We start from the raw sequence: 22,044 nt of genomic DNA on the forward strand, positions 1-22,044 counted from the left end.
GCAGCTTGCCAACAAGGTCGGCAGGCTGAGAACGAATCAGGATCTAGATCTATAGAAACTTTTTGGTTAGGCGTCCAGTTGTATACGTCCCTCAACTAGTATATCGAAAGAGAAAATGGGCAAATATATTTTCAAAAAGAAAAGGATTGCTAGCTCCATACGCCATAAACCTGCATTTCATCGCCTTCCTTATGCGTTGCCTAGCGGGAGTTTCCCCCTCAGATAACGCGTCGCCCATTCAAACAGACCAAGTATTGAACTCCCCACGTAATCTATGTTGTGGTGCCGCTGTGTATCGACCGAGAACCCAAATGCATTGGCCTGATATGCCTGTACTTCAGATCCCGAAGGGGCCGGCCCCTCGACTTCAAAGCCCTGGACTTGGCAAGTCCACTCTTCAACATCCACCCATCCCACATCAATAGCCTTGTCAAAGTACTCGCGGAACCTGGCGCCCGATTCTTGCAGATCTTCGCGGTCATAGATCTCCCGCAGTCTGTACCTGAAGTCGCAGATGTGCCATGTCGCATACCCGTGGATAAACCCGCGGATGGTGGCCAGCATGTCCGGGTCCTTGTCCTTCAAGATATCCAGAATCCGTACGCAAGCATGGATTGTATCGTCGGTGAGACGTGTGAGGGCCTGGTCCATCGTGATTCCGTCCACAGTGCACCAGTTGCTCACCAGATTGGCCTCGTCCTGATCATATTCTTTGTAGAAAGAGAACAGATCATTCATCAGGGCGACGGGTCCGTCGATTTGCGCCATCACGCAAGACATCTGCGCAAAGAGCTTCTGCTCATCGAACTTGGCGGCGGGGAAGATGGTCCCTGCGACAGCACCGCCGAGGCAGTTCAGTCGTCGGAGGAACGACGGGTAGCAGTCGGCGCCAGGGTAGCCCTGGAAATTGTGCTGCTCGATCCAACAGCCTTCGAAGTAATCGAATGTGCAGCGCATGATGTTGAAGGCGCAGAAGCTGCCGTAGTGTCGGAGGAGACGGGGCAGATGTGAATTGAACAGCACCCAGAAGGGGTGCTTCGGCTGCTTGCCCTGGATCAGGTCTGACCAGAAGCTGGTCATCTGGGTGCTGGGTTCGCTGCTGATCTCGTCGTCCAGCACGTTGATGATGGACAGGTAAATGGAGACGTCTACTTGAGCTTCCCGGGGTAGCTTGCTCCAACAATAGACGATGAAATGGGAAATGGTCCGAGTGACAGCAGCAATCCGGCGGGGAGCCACCCCTTTGAGGATACTTCTCGGAAGAGGCTCGGTAAAGTATTGTGCAGTCTTGGAATGAACATGACGGAGGCCTTCGACCCGCTCCTCGTGTGTCAGGTTGTCATCATGGTACTCAATGGCATCCAGGAAGCGCACGATGGATTCGCAGTATGTGCTGGCGGGGAAGGTATTCATGTCCATGATGGAGGCAATTCAAAGAAACTTGAGATGCTCGTTGATGCCTTCGAGAGGCTGGGACGAAGCCTGCTTATGTACCTTGGAAACATCACGTCTCAGATGGACAAAAGTCCTGGAGAGCTGACCGGCGCCCTCATGTGCTCTACTCCAATCCTTTGGCGCGATATGGCCGTCTGGCCCATTCTTTCCCACGAGATGAACGAGGGCAAGGAGAGACCGCTTGACGGCAACAATCCCGTCCATCCACGCTTCAGTGTACCAACATTACCGCCCCACATGTCCACGCCGTAGTCGACGAGGTGGATGTGGTGAGGAGTTGAAAAAAGCAAGATGGATCGTTCTCGACCTGATAGGACTGACATACGAGCAGGATGAGCGCCCCCCAGCGCCCAATATTCCAGCCGGGTATAGGACAGATAGGAAGCCCACATATGTTTGATCTCTCTTCCTCTGCAATTTCTAATCCGGTCCTAGTACTATAAGGCTGTACTTGGGTCTGCACGGAATTAATCGGCAAACGTTCGAAAGTACCTATCCATTAGAGGCAGGTCTTTACAAGGCGTTTCACTGATGCGGAGTATGTATTCTTCCTAGATTAGATGAACGTCGAATCTTTTACTCACAGCATCAAAGAACCGCCTCTGACAGTGATTCCCATTCATACAACACGGTGCACCTCTTGGGAGTGTATACTCGCGCCCGATGCCGAACATCGGACAACTGAGCGGACATCAACCGGTACATGAGCTAAACTAGAAAGTATGTCCCACCAACGGACGCAAGTGAGAAATTAATGCCTTCGGTCTCGGAGGTGTAAAGATACAATGGCGTTGTTCAAGGGCTGAAATCCGGTAATAACTATAGGGGCCAAACGCAGGTCAGCCATAGTATGCATAAGCCAGAGTCACAGTTCCACTCGGACCTACCTAAGGTACCTAAGTCTACTCCGCAGGCCTTCGGTGAAGCCAAGGACCAAGGGCCTTCATGCCGCATGTAAAGGTCTCCTCGTAGGCCAGACACACTTCTTCTTCCCAACTCTCCGCTACTCGATATCGCATTTGTCCACCTCTTTCTCATCACCTCGGACAGTCTAAGTCGTGACCATGCTATTCCAAGACCTGTCTTTTCCAGCGGCCATCGGTGCGGTCTTCGGCGCGGTTGCTATATCTGTAGCCGCTCGATGTATCTACGATCTATTTTTTCATCCGTTGCGAAATTTTCCCGGCCCCAAACGGGCAGCCATATGGTCTTTCTACGAGTTTTACTACGACGTCATTAGAGATGGCACCTATCTCTGGGAAATTGAGAAGATGCACCAGAAATACGGTACAGTGGCCAGTTTCAACCATCCAGAATCCAAGACAGGCTAACCACCCCCAAAGGGCCGATTGTTCGCATCAACTCGAGATCTTTGCACATTCACGATCCGGAATACTTTAACACCATCTACGCTGGAAGTGGCCGCAAGGTTAACAAAGAACTGTCCGCCGTGTCTGGCTACACATTCCCGCATTCCACCATCTCGACCCTCGACCATGACCTCCACCGCAAACGCCGCGCTATTGTGAGCCCGTACTTTTCTAAAAGGGCCATCGCGGAAATCGAGCCGGTCATCCACGAGCGTCTGAATGTATTGATCTCGCGTCTTGCAGAAGCAAAGGGTAGCATCGTGGACCTGACGTCTGCCTTCTCTGCCTACACTGCCGATGTCGTCACCTACCACTTCTATGGGACTCATGCAAACTACATTGGCAGCAAGGACTTCAAGTACGGACTCAAGGATGCACTGACTGTGCTGTTGAATCTGTACAACCTCACGCGCTTCCTGCCAGTCCCCGCAAACACACTCAAAAACCTCCCATTGCCAATCCTCGGGTTGATCAACCCGAACTTCCCTCTGGTCGTGTCGGCGCGGGAGGCTAACAAAAAGATGGTTTTGGGCTACCTCAACAAACCTGACGAAGACAAAAAGGCCATGAAAGACGCGAGATCCAAGTCTGTCATTGTGAGCGCATTGACAGATCCCAATGTCCCCGACGCGGAGAAAACACTGGACCGTCTGTTGGATGAGGGCGAAACCATCATCTTTGCGGGGATTGACACCACCGCTAGGACACTCGGCGTTGCATTGTTCCACCTGCTCAACAATAAGGATGTGCTGATGAAGCTGCGGAAAGAATTGCAGGCTGTTGCGAAGCCGGATGGTCAGCAATGGACCACGACAGAGCTCGAGGCTGTGCCTTATATGGTGCGATTCCCAAGATCTGTCTGCCGATACTTTACTGACGCGTGTTACAGAGAGGCGTCGTCCAGGAAGCAATCCGCCTTGCGTACGGTCTGGTCGTGCGCATTCCCAGAATCTCCCCACACGAAGCTCTGCGGTACAACGGTTTCGTAATTCCACCGGGAGTAAGCTTGGTCTCACCCATCCCTCCCACGGGCACCTACTAACACCAAACTAGACACCGGTCAGCCAGTCAACCTACCTGGTCAACAACGACCCTTCCGTATTCCCAAATCCTCAAGTCTTCGATCCCGAGCGTTGGGTCAAGGCTGCACAGGACGGCGTCAGCCTCGACAAATACATGGTCAGCTTCAGCAAGGGCAGCAGAGGATGTCTCGGTATCAAGTATGGTCTTCCATAACTGCAACCCAACCACGGTGGTACTGTTGCTAATTCCTTATCTCTAGCCTGGCATATGCAAAACTCTACCTCGGTATCGCAAGAGTTGCAACATCCTTGGACATGGAGCTGTTTGAAACGACTGCGAAAGCTATTTCTGTATACCATACACGGGGCTTCGCCTTTCCCAAGGAAGGCGACGGTGCAGTCAAGGCGCGAGTTATGGGTCTCTGCAAGTAGTAAGCGCTAAGCATGGGCTAGTTATGTGCGGGTGGGTCGGTGGGCCGTAGGATCTATATTTTATTTCTACACGTACTTTTGTTTTAGGCACTCAGGCTTGTTGCTTACCTTGACGTACTATAGATAGGCATTTCATATACTCCGAAAAGAGTGGACAGCAATAGATAGCCTCATTGGTCACTTGGAGCAAAGAATGTAAACATCCAATCCTGTTTTCTCATTCCCCTTACTAGGAAGTAATTAGAACAGCGTGCAGGCTTTTGTCTCAATTAGGAATTAGTAGCACGGAGTAATCAGAGAACCGAACGAGGTAGTCTGCCGACATGGTCATTTCATTGACACACAGTATTATTCGATGAATCCTTGTCCTGCATGGAAGTGGATTACTGCCAGGGCCGGTTATATCCATCACCGACGCCGTTATCGGCCAGGATTTGGTCGGCGGATGCCAGAAATGATTATCAATGGTATTCTTGTTAGCAAAAGCCAGGTTGCAGTCAGGCGTAGTAGGTCTAGCCCGGTACTATGGGGCTAAATATCCCAGTTACTACCCTCATACGAGTCCCAAAGACTTTCATTCTACTCGGAGAATCAGGATCTGAACAAACTAGGATTCAATACAAGCAGTACCGACAGTTCTCCTTCAAAGAAAGACTATGGGAGCTTCTACTTTCTCCCAGTCTTTTGCCGAAGGATATGCGGCATGGGCTCTGATGCTTCCTGCTTTAGTAGGATGCGCGTTGCTTATCTATCGGGCATTCTTTGCCATCCGATATCCCGCCAACCTCCCACTAGCTGGCGAACCTGATGGGAAGAGAACATTCAGCTGGCGAACGAGATGGAGGTACTATATCGACTGCGAGGCTCTATACAAAGAAACATACGACAATGTGCGTTCTTTTACACCACTGTTGACAGCGATACTGACCTAAACCAAGTACACCAAACACGGCAAGACCGTCCTTCTCCCGGGTCTTGGATTCCGCCATGACATTGTCTTGCCTCAAAGCGCCATGCGGGATATCATGGCCCGTCCTGAAAAGGAGCTCAGTCACGCCGACGCGGTCCTGGAACTTGTTCAACTGAAGTACTCACTAGGCCATGAGAAATACAAAGCCGATCCCTGGCCTTGTATGCTTGTCAAGTCGGACATCAACTCCAAGCTGGAGGCAGTCTGCGATGGCATGAACGAGGAGCTGAAGTATGCATTTGATAAATATGTTGGGTGTGATACCGAATCGTGGAAAGAAGTCGATCTGCTGGAGACAATCCGAATGATCATCATGGCCGCAGCGAGCCGATTTACCGTCGGATTTCCGCTCTGTACGTTTCTCCTTTCTTACTGAAAATCCCTTTCTAACTGGAGAGCGACAGGCCGCAGCGAAGCGTACCTTCGAGCCTGTTGGAAAGTCAATGATGGGATAATGATGAACGGCGGTCTGACCGGCGCGACTCCACGTCTTCTACGCCCAATTGTTGGCCCGTTAGTTACGATGAAACTCCGCCAGAGCATCGAGCAGGTCAAGAAACATGTAGAGCCTATCTACCGCCAGCGGGTGCAGGCATTGAGCCAGCAAAACAGCGCGGAAAAGCCCGCCAGCGACGAAACGCAGGATCTCTTCCAGCAAATGCTCCGGTACGCCCAGAGAGAGCGACCAGGCGAACTGCACGACCTCCCCAGCATGTGCAGACGGCTGTGTTTTGCCAACTTCGCCGCCGTGCACCAGACAACCCTGCTTGTGACAAACATGGTCCTCAACATCGTCAGCTCAGACCCGCAACACAACACCATCTCCGTCCTCCGAGACGAAGTGAAGGATGTCATCGGCCCTGACAGCAACGCCAAATGGACCAAGTACAAAGTCGCGCAGATGATCAAATCCGACAGCGTGGCGCGTGAAACCATGCGGTTATATTCAAACACCAACCGGGGCGTCTTCCGCAAGGTCCTTGTCGAGGGCATCAAAACAGAAGACGGAATCGAGCTGCCCAAAGGCGCATACGTCTCCTTCCTGGGCCGTCCACTGCAATGCGACCCCGAAACTTTCGAGGATCCTTTCGAGTACAATCCCTTCCGGTTCTCTCGGATCCGCGAACAGGCGCCCAGAGACACGAAGGGCCGGTCTAGCGCGAGCCATCTGAGCTTTGTGTCGACTTCGCCGGAGCATCTGCCCTTTGGACATGGGGGCCATTCGTGTCCGGGGAGGTTCCTGGTGGACTTTGAGGTCAAGATGATTGTTGCTTATCTTCTGATGAATTATGATGTCGAGTTTCCGGCCGAGTATAAGGGACAGAGACCTGCGAATCGGTGGATGGCTGAGGCTCTGATGCCGCCTTCTGGTGCGCGGATCAGGATAAAGAGACGAAGCTAGGTACTTTTGTGGGGTTGATTTCTTTTTCAACAATTCCGGAAATGTGCCATACATCAGGAAGTATCAAAATGTTTCGATGCAAGTTGGGTATATAAAGAGCATATTTGGTTATATATACTACATTCATATCGAGCGAGAAGTTGACACACAGATTTTGGGCACGCGTAGGCCTATCTTATCTGATTGCTACTGTACTGTAACTGATGGTGATCTGTGATGTACCTTCCTCACTGAGCAATGATAGACTTCCTCGGACCGACATATCTACGAGACCTTTTGACACTTCAAAGTTCATTTTCGGCAATTTCCACTTGCGGGGTAAGTTGCATATGATACTTCGTATTTGCCATGCACATGTCACAGGTGGCATGATGCCCAGCCCGATCATGCCCACGGTCTACTGTTTCCCAGGCAAAATAAGACTGAGTGATAATTTTATTCTTGACAAAGAAAATGAGCGCTACAACCCATGAAATATGCGGTTATAGAACGGAGGTCAAAGCTATATGCATGAAACCCCAACCAACCGACGAAATTACAACAATGAAATAATATTTACAGCTTAGCGAGCATCTTGTGGCCCTTGGCGAGAAGAACAGCGGCATCGTCAACAAACTCGTCGACGATGGCCTTGGCGGGCTTCTTCTCGTTGACGACGGCCGCAACCTTGCCCATCAGGAAGGGACGGGCGTTGTCAAGGGTCTCGTCATCGACATCGTCGGGAAGGTTCTCAAAGTCGTGCTCGACAGGAATGATGCCCTTGGCGGTGAGCTGCTTGATCTCGTCCTTGCGGTTCTCCTCCCAGTTGGTGATGTAGGCGTTATTGCGGACACGGAGGGGACGACCCTGCGATCATCAGTAAAGTGATACACACAGGTTGGTCAGGAAATGCTTACAGTGAAGATGATGGTGCGGATGTTATCCTCGTAGCCGGCAGTGCGGACAGCCTCCTGGTGGGCCTTGGGGGCGCCAGCCTCGTCGGACAGGATGAAGCGGGTACCGACCCAGACGCCGGAAGCGCCCAGCATGAGGGCGGCGGCGAGGGAGTTGCCGTTGAAGAGACCACCAGCGGCGACAACCTGGACGGGCTGGCCGGTCATGGGGCTCTTCTTGCCAGCACAGAGCTTGGCGACGGTAGGGATGAGAACAGTGGTGGGGACATCACCGGTGTGACCACCGCCCTCACCACCCTGGGCGCAGATGATATCGGCACCGGCATCGAGGGCCTTCTGGACGTGCTTGGGGTGGCCGATCATGTTCATGTAGAGGATACCGGCCTTGTGGAGTCTCTCGACAACGTGCTTGGGGGGAACACCGACGGCGGAAACGAAGAGCTTGGCACCGCTCTCGATGATGATGTCGACCAGCTCGTTGAGCTTACCCTTGGTGTAGTCGTAGCTAGGGACGACGTGCGTTAGTATGAGCCGCGCGCTTAGCATCGGAAGGGACATACTTGGTCTTGCGAGCGGAGCCGCCAACCTGGGGAAGGAGAAGGTCGACACCGAAGGGAGCGTTCTTGTCCGTGAGATAGCTCTTGAGCTCGTCAACCTGTTCCCGGAGCATTTCGGGCGTGTAACCGACACCACCGATGACACCGAGACCACCAGCGTTGGTGACGGCAGCGGCCAGCTTAGGGCCGGCAGCCACGTTCATACCTGCCAGCAGGACGGGGTGGTTGATCTTGAGCAGATCGGTGAGGGTGGTACGGATTTTCTCTGGAAGACATGGTGGTCAGTCTGACAGAACTGTCAGGAGAGAGGTAGGTTGCCACTGTAGTGGTTCACATGCGGAGAAAGGAAGTACATACGAGGAGAAGCCATGACGACGGTATATGGAGTATTGGACGGATTGACCCGTAAAACAAATAAAGACAACTGACGGGAAGAAGAAGGAGGAAGAGAGATATGGGGTAGAAGCGAAGATCTGGAGCAGCAATCACGGGGGAAGTTATAAGGGACCAGCAACCATGCGGGCGAGCCGAGGAGGTCAGCCCGCAGACCAACAGCCTCGGTTGCTTTTGCCTTGCTTGCTGCTATTACGGAGTATTATTTAGTCTTCTGCCGAACGCTTACTAACCGGGCGGGGTTATCCTATCGGCACTGTATCTCAGGCAGCAAGGCAGAAAAGTCACCTGATCCCGCGTCGCCGCTTTGGGAAATGACGTATTCTCCGTGTCTCTTCTGGCCCGTGCCTTTTCTTTGGTAGATTTCTCTCTCCCTGTGTATGCCGGCCACGGTCTTCCCTCAGCATGCGATCATGGTCAGCTGTGAGCTGGCATAACAGCACCGTCGTCGGGCATCTTTCCCTCCGCCCGTCACATCCAAGCACTCCGGTTCGATCCCGCCTGCATTCAGCGCAGAAAAGCTTATGCGCGGGGTCCGTCAGCAGCAGGTGAACTTGTTCCGTAGTCAAATGGAGTCTTCAGTCTAACAGGTCAATAGAAGTCTCTCCAGTATCCATGCGACATGTACGTTATCCGCGAAATGATAGTCGTCTCTGAATCCAATCCTCAATCTCAAACCCAACACCGTTGAGCTTTGGTTTTCCTTCCGCGCTAATAATGCCTTCATGCAGGCCCGCAGATCACATCTCGACTCCGTAGACAGCCATTGTCAGCCAACTGCACCTCCAAAAGCCTCGGACATGCTTCTCATTTACGTTCTCCAGCAATCCGAGCCTTATCCACGAGCCGGATAAGCTCGTTCAATACCAGAATGAACCCGTGCAGTCCGGCCCTCCACCGGGCCTTCATAGCACTGGGGAGCAATGTCGGCGATCGCTTTGAGATGATCGAGAAGGCGTGTGCCGAACTGGAGAGGGCCAATATCAGAGTCCGAAGGACCAGCTCTCTCTTCGAGACGGCCCCGATGTATGTCCTCGATCAGGATCCTTTCATCAACGGGGTTTGCGAGGTACGCTGTATGGAAATAGTCAATTGACCGAGCTAACCCTCTCCCAGGTAGAGACGAGTCTGTCCCCTTTGGAGTTGCTCGATACCCTCCAGTCGATAGAAATCGGACTCGGCAGAAAGAAGTTGATCGATAAAGGGCCGCGGTCAATCGATCTGGACATCCTGCTCTATGACCAACAGACGGTCTCCCACGAACGACTCGACATCCCGCACAAGCTCATGCTAGAGCGCGATTTTGTCCTCCGACCTCTGTGTCAGTGAGTATGATGTCAACCTTCATGGTAGCCGCCAATCTAACAGCCACCCAGGCTCATTCCCCACGAGCTCCCCCCGTTCCCAGGCCACAACAGGACCTTCCTCTCGCACTTCAAATCACTTCCCCCTCCATCTCCAGCACCTGTCGCAACCACCTACATCTCGAAGGACTTCCCGCCCCTGCACTCCACCGACCCAAAACGGCCCACCCACGTCATGGCCATCTTAAACCTCACCCCCGACTCCTTCTCCGACGGCGGGAAGCACTTCACCACTGATCTGTCCGCCCTTACCACCACCGTCCGCGACTTCATTGCAGCCGGCGCAACCATCATCGACATCGGCGGCGAGAGCACCCGTCCAGGCTCGCAACCCGTCGGCGAAGCCGAAGAACTCGCCCGCGTGATCCCCGCCATCCGCCACATCCGCACCGCCATCCCCGAAGCCGCCAACATCGCCATCAGCATTGACACGTACCGCGCGCGTGTCGCCGAAGAAGCTTGCGCCGCAGGCGCCGACATCATCAACGACGTCTCGGCCGGCCTTCTGGACCCGGAGATGCTTCCGACGATGGCCCGAACGGGCAAGGCCGTCATTCTCATGCACATGCGTGGCACACCTTCGACCATGACCAAACTGACGGACTATCCCAATGGCATCATCCAGGACGTCAGCACAGAGTTACTCGACCGCGTCGCTGCCGCGGAGGCCGCGGGCGTCAAGCGCTGGCGCATCATCCTCGATCCGGGACTCGGCTTCGCCAAGAATCAAGCCCAGGATCTGACCATCCTTCGTGATCTGCAAAAGTTCCGGTCCGGTGTGCAAGGACTCGAGTATTTTCCGTGGCTGATGGGGCCCAGCCGGAAACGGTTCATTGGACGCCTCACCGGGGTCGACAAGGCCAGTGATCGCGGTTGGGGCACCGCGGCCACTGTTACGGCCAGTATTGCTGGTGGGGCAGATATTGTCCGTGTTCACGATGTCCACGAAATGTGGCAAGTTGCAAAGGTGGCGGATGCTATCTACCGGGTGGAGCAATGAGATACCGCCAGGGTGATAATTGATGTTCAACATGACTGTATATCTTCAACGATACCAAAACTTGTATGTAAAATAGAGCAGAACAATGTTTCAATAGACGATTCATTCGTGACAATGGCAAGCTTTATGGGCCGCAGGGGCTCTGGGTAGTGAATAGAAATGGTTAGAATGAGCACGAGACGTGGGTAGAATTTCGAAGCATCATGTAAATGCCGACGTTTAAATTTTCCAGCTAATTCAAAACAGAGACGAGGGTCAACGCGAACAGGGCAAGACATGGTTGTGAGGACGACAATGTATATCAACCGTGGCAATATGGTGCGTATATCCCTCTAATCTGCGTCTCTGTAGGGGTATATTGTCATCGCGTTACCAACGTCCCTTGAGATAAAAGATATATTGACTAAAAAATAAGAACAAACAGGCACACATCGAGAGCAAGCAGAACGCCATATATGAAGAGAACAGGCTAAAAGGGGTAAACGACATCAAGGATTTGGAATAGAGGGTGAATCAACGAGAGGTTGAAGGAGAAGGTTTAGCTGTTCAGATAACTGCGTATAGCACCTGTGACATTGTTAGCCTGTTCCCCGGAACAATGCATACTCCTTGCCACTAACCTTGCAATTTAACGGCACCCTCGCCGACCAGTTGCGTGAGGTTCTCAAGATCATCGCCAGCGGTAATGCCGAAGCGTCGGACAAAGTCCTTAGCAGCAGTTTCCAGGTCACCGTAGGTGTCGTCCCCAGCAGGGAAATCGTCTTCAGGTCGGCCAAAGTAAGAGTTGCTGGAGATCGAGGTGGCACCGTCGAACTGGCGCAGACGTTCCTTGGCCTCCGCCTGAGCGGCAGGGTCGAAGCGGTCACGTCCGAAGAACTCGTCGGACGAGATTCCCTTCTGACTACCGAAGCGCGTCTTCGCTTGCTGGAGTTCCTCCTCTGTAATCAAATTAGTACACCCAAACTATGACAAGAACCCATTCAGGACTTACCATCAGCAGCAGTCCGGGTAGGGCCAACAGAACCAAAGCCTAATTTCTTAGGAGCAGCAGGCTTCGAGCTAACAGTCTGACCGAATCCAAGTCTACCCATTCCCATTCCAAGACGCTCCACGTCACTGGAGTTGCGCTCGTGGGAGGTCCGGGTGGCACCAAAGCTTCCTCTGCTGGGGCTGATCGGCGACGGCGAAGCAATCGGCGCGGCACCGGTAGTCGCAGTCTTGGCCTTGGCATCGGCCTCAGCCTGCTCCGCCTCAGGGTCATACCCCAACTTCTCTATGCGCTCGGCTTCTTCCTTGGCCTTTCTCTCTGCCTCATCAAAATCGATGGTCTCTGCAGCACCCACCCTCTTCGCGCCCAGTTTGGGCGCCTTCTTGGCTCCCAGGACGCTTCCCTTCTTTGCGCCAGCAGCGGCGCCGGTCTTACGTACGGAGTTGCTGGAACGGATAGCGGTTGGCGCAGGGGAGGCGGAGCTTTCCTTGTCGGAAGCGGACAGGGGAGACTTGGAACGCGCACCGTTGCCATTGGCCCCGGCGTTCAAGAAAGGCGACGCGGTGCGACTCACGACAGGGGGAGTACCGGTGCGAGACGGCGGGTTGCTGGGGCGCTTGATAGATGGTTTATCCCAGGAGGAGAAGAAGTCATCGTCGGCATCACCGGCAGGGGTGCTGGAGCCATTCGAGGAGGCACCGGTGGGGATATCGGTGATTTCGACCTCGTCGGGGTACCTGAACAAACACGCACCATTAGTACTGGAAGGGATGTATCGAGTTCTCCGTAAAAACTCACTGCTGAGCATCCAGTGCGGCCCGTCTCTTCAGTTCCTCCTTGTATTTGACTGCGGCATTGGACGTATACTTGACCTTGACGTCCTTGCTGGCCAGTGCGGCGGAGCCTCCGTGCGATTGGAAGTATTTGGTGGCGGACTCATTTCCACCCACTTTCATAATTCGGAGCTGTTCCCATTGCCATTCTACAGATGCATATTAGCATTCACTGGGGGAGAGAGAACAACCACGCGAGGCATACGGTCAAGGTTCGTGGAGCGGACGAAGGAGATGTGGACACCCAGGTTACGGTGGTTGGCAGAGCAGTCCAGGCAAAGGTAGATACCAAAGGGAACAGACGACCACGTAGGATTTTTAGAGCCGCAATCAAAGCAGATCTATGGAGGATTCGGTCAGGGCATGTTGACTGGTGTGGACAGGCGGGGAGGGGCAATACACACCTTGTTTGCGGGCTTCAGCTTGAGTTTCTCAAAGATCTTTTGAGACTGCGCCTTTGTGGCACTCATGATGACAGGTAGGACGGGTGAGACAACCCGAATGAAGAGGCGACTGGGCCAAAGGGGAGGATAACGGGGAGATTCTGGGGGAGAGAAGAGGAAGAAATGCAATCGGGAGGGCGAACGTGGTCGGAAATCGCTTTGGGTCGGCCTGGACGGGCTGTTTTGCAAAAGGGGGTGTGTTTTTCGGCGGTATCCAGGTACGAGACAATGTGAGCCATCGCTCACACCAACCAAATTAGATAGGAGTCCGTAGACTAGAAAGCATGCGCAATCCCAATTGCTTGGTCTAGAGCATATTAACTGTTTCTCTTCCAGTATATGGATCGAATAAGGCCATCTTTGAGGGACTTTCGGGCCAGCACGTGGTAAGGAACGATGCGTAATTTACGCCGTTGGTAATGCAAATACGAGAATAACAACCCGGAAGAAGACTAGCACGTGACCCACCGCCTTCCCCACCGAGACCAATGGGACAGACGCCCACTTGAGGAAATGCGGTGCAGCATCATCTCCTCCGCCTTCGACCCGGCGAAATTTATCCCATCTTTCCTCTGTTGCGGGCTGTCGATTCATGCTCCTCCCGCTTCGTCCGCTGTCTGCGATCCAACGGGAACCTGGGTGACCGCCAGTCGTCATCCACGCCGCAACTATGACCGTCTACCTCCGCCCGAGCTCTGCTCTTCCCCGAGCCTCTCCTTCCGCCCTTCTCCTCAGTGCTTCCATCCCCCGCACGGCAGTACTGTCACGCAGCTATGCCACTCACAGTGATCTCGGGGGGAATTCTAGCACGCAGTCGACTCCTCGCCGAAGGAGAGTCGGTGTATTATCAGACGACGGGCGATACGAGTGGGGGGAATTGAGTGGAAGGGAGAAGGTTGCGCGCGCGACGCAGCAGTCGTTGAATTTTGTGGTCATCATTGCGGGAGCCGTCCTTACGGTGCGTTGGATTCTGGTCACTGTTCAGCCTATGTCATGGCGTCTGCGGATTACTGACAGGTGTAATAGGGCGGAGTGTTCTACTTGCTATACTCAGAGGTCTTCTCCCCCAACAGTCGGACATGGCAATACGAAAAGGCCGTTGAACGTATCAAGGATGATCCGCGCTGCACAGATATTCTTGGAGATCGGAGGGAAATCAAAGCTTATGGAGAAGCTACTACTAGCCGATGGGCGCGGAACAGACCTATTGCGTACGGACCCAAGAGTTTCAAGTATCCGGAGGCATGGTCATGCTAATTTGTCCGCAGGACATCCTTGGAGAAGGACCGTCTTGGCCGCGAACACCTTCGGATGAACTTCCACGTAAGTTCCATTCAACCCCGCATAACCTTGGATGGTCGTTGACTGTAGGTAGGTCGAGGGACCTCGCAACTCCGGAATTGTATTCGTTCATATGATGAAGCCACTTGACAAGAATGAATGGGAATACCAACTTCTCGCGCTAGACGTTAAAGGTGAACGCTTTTCTATCCCACCGCCTTGCTCGTTAACAGTTATCCTAATACTAGAACAGGCCACTCGCGAGTAATATTGGAGCAAGCCCAGGAAAAGCCTGGAGTCGGCAAAGCCTTGAAGATCTTCGGTATTCAGTGGCGGTAAACCGGTACAGGGTGGCTTCGCTGCGCGCACCCTGAGTTGGTAGCCTTTCTTTGCTTCTGGCTCGGCCTACGCCATCTTTTCACGGATGGAGTTCGACAGATTCAACACCGCATGCATGCGCCCCTACTTGTGTGAGTGATGTTGGCATTGGGCTCTTCATGCGCACGTGCATAGAGCTATTCTAAGCCTCTTGCACGGGATACTTTTTTTGCGACAGATCCTCCTCGTCTGCGCTGTATATTAAGCACTCATGAATTGACTTGTACTATAAAGGACCATAGGTCCCTTCGGACCCTGATGCCACCCTTTTCCTCCAAAAATGCCATAAATAATTGCTTATTCTAGAGGCTTGGTTGTTCATGTGGAAGATTTGAAAGTTTGGGATTTCATTGCGTGCTAGAAACAGAGAAGCTAATAAATATTTCTGAAAAAAAAAAAAAAAAAAAAAAAAAAAAAAAAAAAAAGCCATGATCTATTTTTCCAACGCTGCATGTTGCCCACGGTAGCGTGCTCGAATAGGAGGGAAAAAGATAGCAGTGGCCCTTGATAACCAACCGCAGGCTAGTCTCAATCCACACTCTCCCTATCTTCCATTTCCAGAGACAAATACCAAATTAGAGCCCAATTGATTAGGTAGGTAACATGTGCTGGTGCGTGAACCAAAAAGATATGAATATTTGAAAAGGAAGACTTTCGCCCCATAAAACATTCTTGTTCAGATACCAATCGGGGTCTTCAACTTTTGATAATGAAAATTGGTTTACTTTCTCTCAATCTCAAGCACCCGTCAAGATTTATCCCGGACGACCATTGCAAGAATAGTGGCCTTTTCAATCTGAATGTATTGGCCGTTTGTGGATCGAAACAACGCTGGATAAATCGTAAAAAGATATCTTGCAATAGGCTTTTGCTCAGCAGCTTGGGAAGCGCCATCATTTGGGCTTGCAACTCGGTTGTGCGTCCTGATATCATAGACGATGAACTTCTCGAAGTGTCGTTTGTATACAAGCCCAGATGCTTCTTTGTTGAAATGCTTGTACCACTCCCCGTGGTATGTTTGAGATGACAGATTCATACCACGGGCCAGATTCAATGTGGGATTCATAATCTGCTCTTGAAAAAAGCTATGGAACCTTTGGCGGATGTTGGGATTTTCCTCAAAAGTGAATCGAGAGAAGAATCTGCGAAGATCGGAGGGAAACATATCGCGAAGGTCCCTCACAGAACTGGCATACTGTGGGCGTGATGTGTATGCTTTGATGGTATTTGTTCTCCAAGACGTGATCACTCCTAGAAATATTTCAGCTGTCAGCTGATCAAATGCATCAAAGGACTGGTACTTACCCTTTGGTACCTCAAGAGAAGCCATCTCTCGCTCCAAATTATCAAACAGGACACAATGCGGCCTTTCGGCTCCCATGATATAAGGGTCGAAGACTGCAGAATCCAGGCTCCGGAAAATGGTGGAACTGAAAAGCTCCATTTGAGCAACGGAAAGCCATTCGAGATTACCATCCGGTAAATAGCTCAGGGCGTTGCCATTAAACAGGTGATGAAATTCCAACATGGCCTGCTCAAAACTGCGTTCGAACTCAAGAACGTCTGGCAAGCACTCGACCCAGTTTGAGATATGCTCACGGATGACACTGTATTGTTCTGAAATAGCAGCGTCACTCAGCTCTTCGGTGGGGATGGAATCGAAGGTTTGTGTTTGGTATTCCTGGAGCGCTGCTTCCAGCTTCTCGATACGCCGGTTTTGCTCCCGTAGTTGCACCCGTAGTTGAACGTTTTCTTGGTGCATTCTGTTGTCCCGTTCATGAATGGTCTGGGAGAGAACACTCTTGAAATCATCCATGAGCTTGTTGATCTCATCATCTGGTGAATCCATTGTGTTGTGACAGGTTCGTATGGATGTGAATTCAGATGCTATAGACAAGGTCTTGGATAGAGAATCAGTTCCCCTTTTGTTTGTAAGTGCGTGTGCATGCAGTAATTGAGCCCACAATTGAAATGGACTGGCAAAATAGAAGAAGTGGGAATGTGGAATAGTAAATGAGAGAATGAGGTATGGGGGCTGTGGTTTAGAAACAGAAATGAGCAAAGAAATCTTTAGCTTAGCCCACACTCCTCAGCTTCAATTCTATCTAGGTCCTTATCTATTGCCCTGGATTTGGTTCCATTTGACCTCACTCTTGTCTTATATTATAAGAGACCTGGCCAGTGCAGTTGTTCTTCCCTATTCCATTCTTCCATCTGTCTCTTCATCCAGTGACTCTCCCTTTATCAGTCACCTTTCAACTCTCCACCTCTCTATCCATCGACCTCTTTCTGAACAACCTCACAAACAGCTTCAGCCATTCGGGTCTGCTTGTGAGACACCCTTTTCCTTTTTATCCCCTTACTCGCAACGCTCGCATACCTAGCTTCAAAGGCATTCCAAGATGGACATATCTGATGTGAGGAAAATAATCATCGCCGTGGACTTTGGAACCACCTTCAGTGGAGTGGCATGGGCCCAAACTAGCCACGTGAGTGCATTTTCATCCTAGCCCTCCTCCCTTTCCTGTTCCCGGGATTGCCTTTGACAATATAGGATTTCAGCCAGATGTACACTACCTCATCAACCAGTGGCCGGATGTCGCCTCTTCCACAGCTATCGGTGGCATGGCAAGCGAAAAAGTCCCAACTGAGGTTGCTTACGAGTACAAGAGATCCTCCAGATCCGAGTCATCTGAACCAAAGCTAGTTTGGGGTTTTCAAATTCCCGCTATCATGCCGCGACTCCAATGGATAAAGCTTGGCCTGGATCCTTCGCAAGTGCAGAAGACCACGATGAACTCAGACTGCCGTAATGCCTCTCTTCCCCATCATACAACCACTGAGGGTGCCGTGACAGACTACTTGACATGCTTGAGGGAGCATGTGGTCAGTCTTATCGAGTAAGCTGCCATATGGATTGCTACAGATTATACGACATGCGAGAGACTAAACAGATCTAGATCCAGAGTTGGCTCGTTATTCGAAAAATTTTCCCTCGAATATGTCATAACCGTCCCTGCCATATGGTCAGATAAAGCCAAGATGGCAACTCTGAGTTGCGCCAAAGAAGCTGGATTCGGAGAGCCATCGCAGATTCACATTGTCTCTGAGCCAGAAGCAGTCGCCATCCACGCTCTGAAGGCTTCAAACCCCCACGGCATCGAAGTTGGAGATACCATTGTCATATGCGACGCTGGCGGTGGTACGGTGGACTTGATAACCTTCACAGTGACCCAGTTAAAGCCCCACTTGCGTCTGAAGGAACAGGCCCCCGGCACTGGAGCGCTCTGTGGAAGTACCTTCCTCAATAGGCGGTTTGAAGGATTCCTGAAGGAACGACTGTCGTCCATTGAAGAATGGGAACATGACACTCTGGAAGAGGCCATGGGTCGCTTCGAGCTAGTTGCTAAACGTACCTTTGCAGGGAACCCGGATGAAGACTTCATGATTCCGGTCCCAGGACTGGCCGACAACAAAGAGAAAGGCATACGACGAGGCCGGCTCCGCGTTACCGGGAAAGAAATGATTGATATATTTCAACCAGTTCTCCAGGAAGTGCGTGATTTAGTGAGAGGCCAGGTTAATGCCTCCAGAACAAAGGTGAAAGCTATCTTCCTGGTGGGAGGATTTGGACAGAACCCTTACCTTCGCAAACCCCTCCTGGAATCATTTCCCGGTATCAGGGTCCTAGCACCCGTCGATGGATGGACTGCTGTTGTTAGAGGAGCTTTGACCAAAGCAATGATGGATGCTTCTCCTTCAACCACTGCACCCTTGGTGGAATCCCGTGTTGCCCGCAAGCATTATGGGATGATAATAGGCACCAAATTCATTGATGGTCTACATGATAAGAAGAAGAAGTTAGTACCAAGCTGTTTATACTTTTGTAGTATCGCTGACAGCTTCAGGTATTGGGACTTCTACAGGGGGGAGTATCGAATCCAAGTGATGGACTGGTACATTCGGAAGGTATATGCGGACAGAGCTGTATAAATGTACTCCGTAAGTTGCGAAGCTAATACTACGACAGGGCGATGATATCAAGGAGGACAGTCCCATCAAGACTTCCTATTATCAAGTCCAATCTGCTGAAGATGGTCCATTTGAAGCGATCCATACGAAATTCTACGAACTAGATTCTTCGGAGCCAGCACCTCTCTATTTTGATCGCCGTAAGCATGGACATTGCGCGCCCTCTCCCTTATGAGTCTCGAGTATTTACAAATGAATACAGGGATGAAAACGCATGCGGTTTTACATCCAAGCCTTGACTGGATTGAACAAAGTCGGATGCCTACTTGTTTTGGAAGTGATGGTGCAAAGTATTACAAGATCGACTTCAAGATCCACGCCTCTTACTTTTCTGCCCATTGCGAATATTCGCTCTGGTATAAGGGCACGAACCACGGGAGCGTCAAAGTGGACTACGTTTGAAACGTTCGTTTTGCATTCATCCAGTTCTCAGGTCTCAGAGAGCAGTCTCATTCAGTCTATTCTTCGTTCTGCCATACTCGCTTTCCAGAAACCAAGTTCGCTTCCCAGTTTTAAAGGTACGAACTAAAATTCTCAAAAGGAAGGATAGCCATCATTTTTGTTGCGACTCGGTTTGTTGTTGTTTTCTTTGATATTTGGTTTTTCATTCAGTTGTCGAAGCCTTCCTATGTGGACGAAAGGTACTAGGGCCAAAGTTGGACATTCGGACTCTATTTTCAACTATGGTCAACAAATTAGTTCTGCAGATACTCAAAGATGATCCATTCCGGAAGAATTTGATATTCGAGATACGACGCAGTAGAATAGTAGTGGTTTCGTGGAGAATGTGATGTCCGATATTATATCACGTGACGGATACTCGCACCGCCACATGGTACGCCACGAGTTTTTTGCCGCGCCGAACAAATCCACAACGGATTCCTTTCGTGAAATCCAGAAATTCAGCAACAGATCGCAGATCACCACAGAGTCACAATGTCGAAGCTAGGAAAGTACGTACAACGAACCCCCCAAACCCCCTGTCGCAGAACCCATCTAACACTATTTTCAAAAAATTAGCCGCGCCGACTGGGCCGACGACGAGGAGTTCGATGACCCCTCCGCCCTCCCCGCACAGCAAGTGACGACGAACAAAGATGGCACCAAGACGGTTGTCTCGTACCGCTTCAACGACGACGGAAAGAAGGTGAAGGTCACCCGCCGGATCAAGACCACCGTTGTGCGGGAACACGTTAACCCCCAAGTCGCGGAGCGCCGCTCCTGGGCCAAGTTCGGACTCGAGAAGGGCCACGCCGCCGGCCCTTCGTTCGACACCACCTCCGTCGGCGAGAACATCGTCTTCCGTCCCAGCGTGAACTGGAAGGCTCAGGCCGCCGAAGCTGAGAAGGACGGCGGCGAGAAGGGCAGCATGAAGGACCAGCTCAAGGACAAGAAGGTCAAGTGTCGTATTTGCAGCGGCGAGCACTTTACGGCTCGCTGTCCGTTCAAGGACACCATGGCGCCTGTCGACGAAGCCGGTGCCGAGGGTGCGGGCGAGGACGCCCCCGCCGCTGGTGCTGTGGGAACCGGTACTGGCAGCTACGTGCCTCCTCATCTGCGGAAAGGTGCTGCGGGTGGCGGCGAGAGAATGGCTGGCAAATACGAGAAGGACGACCTGGCGACGCTCCGAGTTACAAACGTACGTCGTCCTATCTCACTACACAACTACGCGTTGTCTATCGAAGGGTTTGATCTAATTCTTTTCTACAGGTCAGCGAGTTGGCAGAGGAAGGAGAGCTCCGGGATCTCTTCGAGCGGTTCGGTCGTGTCACCAGAGTATTCCTGGCCCGGGACCGGGAAACCCAGAGGGCGAAGGGATTCGCTTTTATCAGCTTTGCAGACCGGACCGATGCTGCTCGGGCTTGCGACAAGATGGATGGCTGTATGTTCCCCATTTCTCCTTCGTGTCTTGTGGATGAAAAGCTAACGCCGCCTTCCCTCTCTAGTCGGTTATCGCCACCTTATCCTTCGCGTCGAGTTCGCCAAGCGGGCTTCGTAAAATCTTTTCTTCGTCTTTTCGTTCGGTTATGACACTTTGGATGCTTTCGTCAGGCGGGCTTGCTTCATAGCTGAGGATCTTTGATTTGTATTGTATGATCTGATCGTTAATGATGATTACTGAACGGCATCCAACGTGTCACTTGTTTTTCGCTTGGATTGGATACAAAAAGCAGCGGTTAGAGGTTCATTCTATGCACGGACTTGAAGGATTGAGCAGAATGAGTGACTTACACATGGCATTTCTTCTCCTAGAGGTACCTAGCGTATAGGACCGCGTAAGAGATAAGCTCTGCCGTTTCTTCGGGTTGACATATCATGCGTCGAATACACTTTTAGTGGTACGTGTTCGTCCTCATGGATAAAGCCGTATAACACTCCCACTCCTCTTCATAACACAAAATTATGAAGATTGAGTTAACCTTCAGCCAGCATCACTTTATCTGATTGTGCAGCCCACCCCTCGCTGGTCACCCCGTAGCGAATCTACATTCTTTGGGCGCCCTCCAGCGACAGCCACACGCCTAAAGAATAACCCGTCAACCAACTGACACCCCGTGCGACCTACAGAGTTTCGTCTGTTCAACAAACACGCGTTACTACTGCCAGGGGAAATGACTCAGGCCAGACTGTCCTGATATCCAGATCCTGGCAGCGCATCGCCCACACCCTGTATCCGGGAACCCTTACATATCCGTTAGGGAGCCAGCGGACTTGCAATTGGACACGCGAGCCCGGCCGAAAGCACACCCACGGGAGACCGGACGGTGGTACCAAGCCGTCCTAGCACCGGGGCCAGCGCATCCGGAATTCACATGTCAGGTCGACCCGCAAGGCCGTGCTCTAACAGACCGCCGGGGCCAAGTGACGGAGCAGAGGCCCTCGTTGGCCGAGCCTGCAAGCAGGTGGTGCATAGTGTAGCATTGTCGTGTCATCGGAGAGTAACAATGAGTCAATGAGATGTCCGGATGGACCCCCTATCGGCTCTCGTGTCCGCGCGCGCATCCAATGACCGCACCTGGCCGGCCCCGTGAGGACGCGAAAACAAGGCTGGCAGCAATAAGCTCCGGTTACATCGCAGGCCAAAACCTAAATAATGGGCTTGTTGGCGCCCGTCGTCGGTGTGTATCACGCCGTGGGCAGTGGATGGTCTTTTGCCAGACCCGGACGGACACCCGTACGCTGCCAGCTTTCGTTTTCCGCCCTCCCTGTGCTACTCAAACATGGAGCGAA

At 51.9% G+C, this 22,044-nt stretch overlaps 10 protein-coding genes across 10 annotated transcripts; 6 read left to right on the forward strand and 4 right to left on the reverse strand.

Annotated features, from left to right (window-relative positions):
- Positions 1 to 189: 189 nt before the first annotated feature.
- ATEG_04416 (uncharacterized protein) lies at positions 190 to 1,419 on the reverse strand (the record flags this gene model as incomplete). The annotated part of the gene is made up of 1 exon (XM_001213594.1): positions 190 to 1,419. The coding sequence occupies one exon, from the start codon at positions 1,417 to 1,419 to the stop codon at positions 190 to 192; it is 1,230 nt and encodes a 409-aa protein (XP_001213594.1).
- Positions 1,420 to 2,519: 1,100 nt separating this feature from the next.
- Positions 2,520 to 4,279, forward strand: ATEG_04417 (cytochrome P450; the record flags this gene model as incomplete). The annotated part of the gene is made up of 5 exons (XM_001213595.1): positions 2,520 to 2,742; positions 2,799 to 3,664; positions 3,715 to 3,825; positions 3,879 to 4,045; positions 4,108 to 4,279. 5 exons carry the CDS (start codon positions 2,520 to 2,522, stop codon positions 4,277 to 4,279), a joined length of 1,539 nt encoding a protein of 512 aa, XP_001213595.1.
- Positions 4,280 to 4,935: 656 nt separating this feature from the next.
- ATEG_04418 (cytochrome P450) lies at positions 4,936 to 6,651 on the forward strand (the record flags this gene model as incomplete). Its single annotated transcript, XM_001213596.1, has 3 exons — positions 4,936 to 5,169; positions 5,218 to 5,602; positions 5,654 to 6,651. 3 exons carry the CDS (start codon positions 4,936 to 4,938, stop codon positions 6,649 to 6,651), a joined length of 1,617 nt encoding a protein of 538 aa, XP_001213596.1.
- Positions 6,652 to 7,206: 555 nt separating this feature from the next.
- Positions 7,207 to 8,471, reverse strand: ATEG_04419 (nitronate monooxygenase; the record flags this gene model as incomplete). The annotated part of the gene is made up of 4 exons (XM_001213597.1): positions 7,207 to 7,497; positions 7,548 to 8,049; positions 8,105 to 8,366; positions 8,459 to 8,471. 4 exons carry the CDS (start codon positions 8,469 to 8,471, stop codon positions 7,207 to 7,209), a joined length of 1,068 nt encoding a protein of 355 aa, XP_001213597.1.
- Positions 8,472 to 9,365: 894 nt separating this feature from the next.
- Positions 9,366 to 10,858, forward strand: ATEG_04420 (folic acid synthesis protein; the record flags this gene model as incomplete). Its single annotated transcript, XM_001213598.1, has 3 exons — positions 9,366 to 9,563; positions 9,611 to 9,819; positions 9,871 to 10,858. The coding sequence occupies 3 exons, from the start codon at positions 9,366 to 9,368 to the stop codon at positions 10,856 to 10,858; spliced, it is 1,395 nt and encodes a 464-aa protein (XP_001213598.1).
- A 538-nt stretch (positions 10,859 to 11,396) lies between these two features.
- ATEG_04421 (ADP-ribosylation factor GTPase-activating protein) lies at positions 11,397 to 13,149 on the reverse strand (the record flags this gene model as incomplete). Its single annotated transcript, XM_001213599.1, has 6 exons — positions 11,397 to 11,425; positions 11,479 to 11,796; positions 11,850 to 12,583; positions 12,645 to 12,828; positions 12,885 to 13,020; positions 13,084 to 13,149. 6 exons carry the CDS (start codon positions 13,147 to 13,149, stop codon positions 11,397 to 11,399), a joined length of 1,467 nt encoding a protein of 488 aa, XP_001213599.1.
- A 643-nt stretch (positions 13,150 to 13,792) lies between these two features.
- tim21 lies at positions 13,793 to 14,742 on the forward strand (the record flags this gene model as incomplete). The annotated part of the gene is made up of 5 exons (XM_001213600.1): positions 13,793 to 14,080; positions 14,149 to 14,333; positions 14,391 to 14,445; positions 14,498 to 14,597; positions 14,657 to 14,742. The coding sequence occupies 5 exons, from the start codon at positions 13,793 to 13,795 to the stop codon at positions 14,740 to 14,742; spliced, it is 714 nt and encodes a 237-aa protein (XP_001213600.1).
- A 787-nt stretch (positions 14,743 to 15,529) lies between these two features.
- On the reverse strand, positions 15,530 to 16,630 carry ATEG_04423 (uncharacterized protein; the record flags this gene model as incomplete). The annotated part of the gene is made up of 2 exons (XM_001213601.1): positions 15,530 to 16,032; positions 16,087 to 16,630. The coding sequence occupies 2 exons, from the start codon at positions 16,628 to 16,630 to the stop codon at positions 15,530 to 15,532; spliced, it is 1,047 nt and encodes a 348-aa protein (XP_001213601.1).
- Positions 16,631 to 17,183: 553 nt separating this feature from the next.
- ATEG_04424 (Hsp70 family protein) lies at positions 17,184 to 19,215 on the forward strand (the record flags this gene model as incomplete). Its single annotated transcript, XM_001213602.1, has 6 exons — positions 17,184 to 17,270; positions 17,344 to 17,681; positions 17,742 to 18,641; positions 18,690 to 18,750; positions 18,812 to 18,953; positions 19,016 to 19,215. 6 exons carry the CDS (start codon positions 17,184 to 17,186, stop codon positions 19,213 to 19,215), a joined length of 1,728 nt encoding a protein of 575 aa, XP_001213602.1.
- A 534-nt stretch (positions 19,216 to 19,749) lies between these two features.
- tif35 (translation initiation factor eIF3 core subunit g) lies at positions 19,750 to 20,812 on the forward strand (the record flags this gene model as incomplete). The annotated part of the gene is made up of 4 exons (XM_001213603.1): positions 19,750 to 19,766; positions 19,834 to 20,452; positions 20,524 to 20,695; positions 20,760 to 20,812. The coding sequence occupies 4 exons, from the start codon at positions 19,750 to 19,752 to the stop codon at positions 20,810 to 20,812; spliced, it is 861 nt and encodes a 286-aa protein (XP_001213603.1).
- Positions 20,813 to 22,044: the final 1,232 nt, after the last annotated feature.

This window comes from Aspergillus terreus, genomic scaffold (assembly GCF_000149615.1).
Source record: "Aspergillus terreus NIH2624 scaffold_6 genomic scaffold, whole genome shotgun sequence".
NCBI classification, from domain to species: domain Eukaryota; kingdom Fungi; phylum Ascomycota; class Eurotiomycetes; order Eurotiales; family Aspergillaceae; genus Aspergillus; species Aspergillus terreus.